The 8577-nt window shown below is 40.2% G+C and overlaps 1 protein-coding gene across 2 annotated transcripts in view; it reads right to left on the bottom strand.

The window, feature by feature from the left end:
• LOC110512778 (thyrotropin-releasing hormone-degrading ectoenzyme) overlaps nt 1–8577 on the bottom strand; it is a 391934-nt gene that overhangs the window by 44472 nt on the left and 338885 nt on the right. For both annotated transcript variants that reach the window (XR_016486919.1, XM_090201291.1), the window contains exons 11-12: nt 2051–2184; nt 1640–1695 (exon numbers count right to left, since the gene is read on the bottom strand). Coding sequence is in view for 1 of the 2 variants with exons in the window: in XM_090201291.1 (XP_090057417.1) it covers nt 1640–1695; nt 2051–2184 (190 nt within the window). In the remaining variant the exon portion in view is untranslated. The remainder of the gene's footprint in view (nt 1–1639; nt 1696–2050; nt 2185–8577) is intronic.

Here is an 8577-nt window from a genome sequence, read left to right as displayed (position 1 = left end):
TGGTATTTCCTGGTCACAACATTGGTATTTCCTGGTCACAACATTGGTATTTCCTGGTCACATCATTGGTATTTCCTGGTCACATCATTGGTATTTCCTGGTCACAACATTGGTATTTCCTGGTCACATCATTGGTATTTCCTGGTCACATCATTGGTATTTCCTGGTCACAACATTGGTATTTCCTCGTCACAACATTGGTATTTCCTGGTCACATCATTGGTACTTCCTGGTCACAACATTGGTATTTCCTGGTCACAACATTGGTATTTCCTGGTCACAACATTGGTATTTCCTGGTCACAACATTGGTATTTCCTGGTCACGACATTGGTATTTCCTGGTCACAACATTGGTATTTTCTGGTCACAACATTGGTATTTCCTGGTCACATCATTGGTATTTCCTGGTCACAACATTGGTATTTCCTGGTCACAACATTGGTATTTCCTGGTCACAACATTGGTATTTCCTGGTCACAACATTGGTATATTTCCTGGTCACAACATTGGTATTTCCTATTTCCATTATTAGCCCTTTGTCTAATAAGGGCTGTACTGAGAACAGGTTGAGAAGAGTAGCTGGGATGACATGTGTCCAATCTCTATAATAATGCCTGTACTGAGAACAGGTTGAGAAGAGTAGCTGAGATGACGTGTCTAATCTCTATAAAAACGGCTGTACTGAGAACAGGCTGAGAAGAGAAGCTGTGATGTGTGATGACATGTGTCCAATCTCTATAACAATGGCTGTACTGAGAACAGGCTGAGAAGAGAAGCTGAGATGACGTGTCTAATCTCTATAAAAACGGCTGTACTGAGAACAGGTTGGGAAAAGAAGCTGAGATGACGTGTCTAATCTCTATAAAAACGTCTGTACTGAGAACTCGTTGGGAAAAGAAGCTGTGACGACGTGTCTCTAATCTCTATAACTATAGCTGTACTGAGAACAATTTAAAATGAGAAGCTGTGATGACGTGTCTCTAGTCTTCATAATACTGGCTGCACTGAGAACAGTTTAAAATGAGAAGCTGTGATGACGTGTCTCTAGTCTTCATAATACTGGCTGCACTGAGAACAGTTTAAAATGAGAAGCTGTGATGACGTGTCTCTAGTCTTCATAATACTGGCTGCACTGAGAACAGTTTAAAATGAGAAGCTGTGATGACGTGTCTCCAGTCTTTATAATACTGGCTGTACTGAGAACAGTGGTCAGAGGGGATGATATGATGACGTGTGAGACTAGATGGGTAACACTGTGTCGGGACACTGTGGACAGAGCCAACAGGACTGTAGTCGGTGTGGTAGAGGGATCCTACTGAGAAAACACAGAGGGAGGACTTGTTAGAGGCTCCTACTGAGAAAACACAGAGGTAGGACTTGTTAGAGGCTCCTATTGAGAAAACACAGGGGTAGGGTTTGTTAGAGGCTCCTACTGAGAAAACACAGAGGTAGGACTTGTTAGAGGCTCCTACTGAGAAAACACAGGGGTAGGGTTTGTTAGAGGCTCCTACTGAGAAAACACAGAGGGAGGACATGTTAGAGGCTCCTACTGAGAAAACACAGATGAGGGAAGCCACAATGAGAGAACAGGAACAGAAACCAAACAGAATCCTGTGATGAGGCGACCATTAAACGCACCTGGCCAGATTGAAGACATCATCGATGAGCCCCGCCCTGTTGCCGACAGAGATGATCTACGGAGAGAAAAGGGTAAAAGGTGGAACGGTTTTCATAGATTTTTCTGCTTTTACGTTTTTATACAAAATTTAATGGTCCAGATGACGAGGATAAAGAGGAGGAAGATGAAGAAGAGGAAGATGAAGAAGAGGAGGAAGATGAGGAAGAGGAAGATGACGAGGAGGAAGAAGAGGAAGATGAAGAAGATGAGGAAGAGGAAGATGACGAGGAGGAAGAAGAGGAAGATGAAGAAGAGGAAGATGACGAAGAGGAAGATGAAGAAGAGGAAGAAGAGGAAGATGAGGAAGAGGAGGAAGAGGAAGATGAAGAGGATGAAGAAGAGGAAGATGACGAAGAGGAAGAGTGTCCTACCTCAGCGTTGGTCATCAGCTGTCCAATGAGGAGCCTCCAGTTGTGGAGGTCGTAGTTCACCCGGAAGTACCCAGTCTGGTTGATGTTGCCTAGCAACCACATGTCATCGTCCATCCGGCCCACTTTGTGTGTCTCTGTAAACAAATAAACATGACAGACATGTTTAAAGGTTTACTCTATATATACAGAGATGATGGACAAGTTTACAGGTTTACTCTATATATACAGTGCTATATATACAGAGATGATGGACAAGTTTACAGGTTTACTCTATATATACAGTGCTATATATACAGAGATGATGGACAAGTTTAAAGGTTTACTCTATATATACAGTGCTATATATACAGAGATGATGGACAAGTTTACAGGTTTACTTTATATATTAACAGAAGTTGTGGACTTGTTTAAAGGTTTACTGTATATAGTAACAGACATGTTTAAATGTTTACTGTATATAGTAACAGACATGTTTAAAGGTTTACTGTATATAGTAACAGGCATGTTTAAAGGCATGTTTATCTGATGTAAACAGGCATGTTTATCTGATGTGTTTATCTGATGTGTGGAGACATTTCACTGTAGCTAATGTAGAAGGAAACACTGTGTACATTTGCAAATACTGTGCCAAATCATATGGGAAGAATGCAACAAAGATGCAGAATCATCTGGCCAAGTGCATAAAGTTCCCCTCAGCACTTATAACAAGAAAACACTGACAAAGGTCCCTCTACTTCTATTCGAGGTGAAAATGAGGAATCAGACACATTATCGATGTTATTTAGATATTTATAAATGTTATTTATATATTTACATATATGTTATTTATATATTTATATATGTTATTTAGATATTTACATATATGTTATTTAGATATTTACATATATCTTATTTATATATTTACATATATGTTATTTATATATTTACATATATGTTATTTAGATATTTATAAATGTTATTTATATATTTAAATATACGTTATTTATATATTTACATATATGTTATTTATATATTTACATATATGTTATTTAGATATTTATAAATGTTATTTATATATTTAAATATATGTTATTTATATATTTACATATATGTTATTTATATATTTACATATATGTTATTTATATATTTACATATATGTTATTTATATATTTATAAATGTTATTTATATATTTACATATATGTTATTTATATATTTATGTATATGTTATTCATATACGTTATTTATATATTTACATATATGTTATTTATATATTTACATATATGTTATTTATATATTTACATATATGTTATTTATATATTTATATATGTTATTTATATATTTACATATATGTTATTTATATATTTACGTATATGTTATTTATATATATGTTATTTATATATTTATATATGTTATTTATATATGTTATTTATATATTTACGTATATGTTATTTATATATATGTTATTTAGATATTTATATATGTTATTTATATATGTTATTTATATATTTATGTATATGTTATTTATATACGTCATTTATCTATGTTATTTATATATGTTATTTATATATGTTATTTATATATGTTATTTATATATGTTATTTATATATGTTATTTATATATGTTATTTATATATGTTATTTATATATGTTATTTATATACGTCATTTATATATGTTATTTATATACGTTATTTATATATGTTATTTATATATGCTATTTTTATATTTATATATATGTTATTTTCTTATTCTTGTTCTAGTCCCTCAGTTACACATGAGGACAACAGTATAAATATTGGTCTCAGCTGAACATCCTAACGTGTTTCTGAGGGTTAAGTGTGATGGAGAGGAAACACCTCCAACTAGACTGGACCATCCTGAAACCATCGTGTAAATAAACAGAGAGCATGGAGCTGGCTGTAGAGTGGACCATCCTGAAACCCTCTTGTAAATAAACAGAGAGCATGGAGCTGGCTGTAGAGTGGACCATACTGAAACCCTCTTGTAAATAAACAGAGAGCATGGAGCTGGCTGTAGAGTGGACCATCCTGAAACCCTCTTGTAAATAAACAGAGAGCATGGAGCTGGCTGTAGAGTGGACCATCCTGAAACCCTCTTGTAAATAAACAGAGAGCATGGAGCTGGCTGTAGAGTGGACCATACTGAAACCCTCTTGTAAATAAACAGAGAGCATGGAGCTGGCTGTAGAGTGGACCATCCTGAAACCCTCTTGTAAATAAACAGAGAGCATGGAGCTGGCTGTAGAGTGGACCATCATGAAACCCTCTTGTAAATAAACAGAGAGCATGGAGCTGGCTGTAGGGTGGATGAGCATGGACCATATTAATGGAACACTTATCCCTGGTGTGAACACACACACGCACGCACACACACACACACACACACACACACACACACACACACACACACACACACACACACACACACACACACACACACACACACACACACACACACACACACACACACACACACACACACACACACACACACACACACCATTCCCCTAAAGATTCCCCCTGAACACAGTCTGTCCCTCTGTTCCCATGTGTGCAGACGTGCCAGAGCTGCCAAGCTCTCGGTGCAGCGAGGCTCAATAACAAAATGGGATAGCTAATGGACCCACTGAGGGATTCAGACTACTAGGATAGTACGTACGTGCGTGTGTGTGTTTGTGAGAGAGAGAGAGAGAGAGAGCTGATAAGCCTGGCTTCAGATTGCTGGCTGCTGGGTGAGAGTGGAGGCTAATTTCATGAAGCAAGACATTGAGTAGCAAACCACTGTGGTCAACCCTATAGTTCAGACTACATTAATGCAACGCTATATTGGTCTCACACAGCCTACATAGCTACTTTGTCGTGGTTTGTTTCCCGGATTCAGTCTTGGAATAGCCTGGTGCGATGAGCACAGCAGGGTTCATAGCAACAGGAACCATTCTAAGAGGGGTTAGGGGAGAATGGGGAAGTTAAATGGTGTCGCGCAAGGGGGAAGATCTTCATTAACAAACGTCACTGGAAGTTACACTCCTAAATTGAATCCCGGGTTGACTGGGCTGGGCAGTGGTGGGAATGCTGCTCCTCTCCCTGGCTGTATTCCAAAAGGCACCCAATAGGGGGCGGCAGGTAGCCAATAGGGGGCGGAAGTCACCCAATAGGGGGCGGCAGGTAGCCAATAGGGGGTGGAAGGTAGCCTAGTGGTTCGAGCGTTGGGCCAATAACCGAAAGGTTGCTGAATCGAATCCCTGAGCTGACAAAAGTAAAAATGATGTCGTTCTACCCCTGAACAAGGCAGTTAACCCACTGTACCCCAGCAGGCCGTCATTGTAAAGAAGAATGTGTTCTTATTAATTAACTGACTTGCCTAGTTAAATAAAGAATTACATTCAAATAGGGCTTGAGTCAAAAGTAGTCATAATATAGGGAATAGGGTGCGATTTAGGACACAGGAACAGCCAGCCACGGAGATAGATACACCTGTGATACGGAGCGTAGCCGGAGTGGTTTGTAATTAAAGACAAAGACAGGGGACTCGTGGCTCTCGGTGACACAGTAATTCACTGGCACCTAATTCAACCGGTGACTGTAGCCTCTAAATCTGCAGGCTGAACACGTCGTCACGCGTTCCTCTGTCTAATCATGCGTGGGCCCTTGGTTCACGACGCACGCACCCACAAAGGACAGAGACGCAAACACACATTAGGACAAATTCAGAGAGGAGACGTGGAAGACTGATTACTTTGCAATGGATATGTGGCAGGAACACTACTGTAAAACAGCTGGTGTATATTGGATATGCAGCAGGAACACTACTGTAAAACAGCTGGTGTATATTGGATATGTAGCAGGAACACTACTGTAAAACAGCTGGTGTATATTGGATATGCAGCAGGAACACTACTGTAAAACAGCTGGTGTATATTGGATATGCAGCAGGAACACTACTGTAAAATAGCTGGTGTATGTTGGATATGCAGCAGGAACACTACTGTAAAACAGCTGGTGTATATTGGATATGTAGCAGGAACACTACTGTAAAACAGCTGGTGTATATTGGATATGCAGCAGGAACACTACTGTAAAACAGCTGGTGTATATTGGATATGCAGCAGGAACACTACTGTAAAACAGCTGGTGTATATTGGATACGTAGCAGGAACACTACTGTAAAACAGCTGGTGTATATTGGATACGTAGCAGGAACACTACTGTAAAACAGCTGGTGTATATTGGATACGTAGCAGGAACACTACTGTAAAATAGCTGGTGTATATTGGATACGTAGCAGGAACACTACTGTAAAACAGCTGGTGTATATTGGATACGTAGCAGGAACAGTACTGTAAAACAGCTAGTGTATATTGGATATGCAGCAGGAACACTACTGTAAAATAGCTGGTGTATATTGGATATGCAGCAGGAACACTACTGTAAAACAGCTGGTGTATATTGGATACGTAGCAGGAACACTACTGTAAAATAGCTGGTGTATATTGGATACGCAGCAGGAACACTACTGTAAAACAGCTGGTGTATATTGGATACGCAGCAGGAACACTACTGTAAAACAGCTGGTGTATATTGGATACGTAGCAGGAACACTACTGTAAAATAGCTGGTGTATATTGGATACGTAGCAGGAACACTACTGTAAAACAGCTGGTGTATATTGGATACGTAGCAGGAACAGTACTGTAAAACAGCTGGTGTATATTGGATATGCAGCAGGAACACTACTGTAAAATAGCTGGTGTATATTGGATATGCAGCAGGAACACTACTGTAAAACAGCTGGTGTATATTGGATACGTAGCAGGAACACTACTGTAAAATAGCTGGTGTATATTGGATACGCAGCAGGAACACTACTGTAAAACAGCTGGTGTATATTGGATACGCAGCAGGAACACTACTGTAAAACAGCTGGTGTATATTGGATACGCAGCAGGAACACTACTGTAAAATAGCTGGTGTATGTTGGATATGCAGCAGGAACACTACTGTAAAACAGCTGGTGTATATTGGATATGTATCAGTTTGATGGAGAAGATAGTATTTCTTGACCTGTCTCCTCTTTACCTTTAAGACACTGACTGGATGCTGATACCTCTAGTGGTTACTATTATGGTTGTGGCGATACCTCTAGTGGTTACTATGGCTGTGGTGATACCTCTAGTGGTTACTCTGGTTGTGGCGATACCTCTAGTGGTTACTATGGCTGTGGTGATACCTCTAGTGGTTACTCTGGTTGTGGCGATACCTCTAGTGGTTACTATGGTTGTGGTGATACCTCTAGTGGTTACTATGGCTGTGGTGATACCTCTAGTGGTTACTATGGCTGTGGTGATACCTCTAGTGGTTACTATGGTTGTGGTGATACCTCTAGTGGTTACTATGGCTGTGGTGATACCTCTAGTGGTTACCATGGCTGTGGTGATACCTCTAGTGGTTACCATGGTTGTGGTGATACCTCTAGTGGTTACCATGGTTGTGGTGATACCTCTAGTGTTACTATGGTTGTGGTGATACCTCTAGTGGTTACCATGGCTGTGGTGATACCTCTAGTGGTTTCCATGGTTGTGGTGATACCTCTAATGGTTACCATGGCTGTGGTGATACCTCTAGTGGTTACCATGGTTGTGGTGATACCTCTAGTGGTTACTATTATGGTTGTGGTGATACCTCTAGTGGTTACTATGGTTGTGGTGATACCTCTAGTGGTTACCATGGTTGTGGTGATACCTCTAGTGGTTACCATGGCTGTGGTGATACCTCTAGTGGTTACCATGGTTGTGGTGATACCTCTAGTGGTTACCATGGCTGTGGTGATACCTCTACTGGTTACCATGGTTGTGGTGATACCTCTAGTGGTTACCATGGCTGTGGTGATACCTCTAGTGGTTACCATGGCTGTGGTGATACCTCTAGTGGTTACCATGGCTGTGGTGATACCTCTAGTGGTTACCATGGTTGTGGTGATACCTCTAGTGTTTACCATGGTTGTGGTGATACCTCTAGTGGTTACTCTGGTTGTGGTGATACCTCTAGTGGTTACTATGGTTGTGGTGATACCTCTAGTGGTTACCATGGTTGTGGTGATACCTCTAGTGGTTACCATGGTTGTGGTGATACCTCTAGTGGTTACCATGGTTATGGTGATACCTCTAGTGGTTACCATGGTTGTGGTGATACCTCTAGTGGTTACCATGGCTGTGGTGATACCTCTAGTGGTTACCATGGTTGTGGTGATACCTCTAGTGGTTACCATGGTTGTGGTGATACCTCTAGTGGTTACTATGGTTGTGGTGATACCTCTAGTGGTTACCATGGCTGTGGTGATACCTCTAGTGGTTACTATGGTTGTGGTGATACCTCTAGTGGTTACCATGGTTGTGGTGATACCTCTAGTGGTTACCATGGCTGTGGTGATACCTCTACTGGTTACCATGGTTGTGGTGATACCTCTAGTGGTTACCATGGCTGTGGTGATACCTCTAGTGGTTACCATGGCTGTGATGATACCTCTAGTGGT

The sequence above is a fragment of the Oncorhynchus mykiss genome, chromosome 15, assembly GCF_057628025.1.
Source record: "Oncorhynchus mykiss isolate SJ-2025 chromosome 15, ASM5762802v1, whole genome shotgun sequence".
Lineage (NCBI taxonomy): Eukaryota > Metazoa > Chordata > Actinopteri > Salmoniformes > Salmonidae > Oncorhynchus > Oncorhynchus mykiss.
The sequence above is the reverse complement of the archived record's forward strand: the minus strand, read 5'-3'. Positions and strand labels throughout refer to the sequence as shown.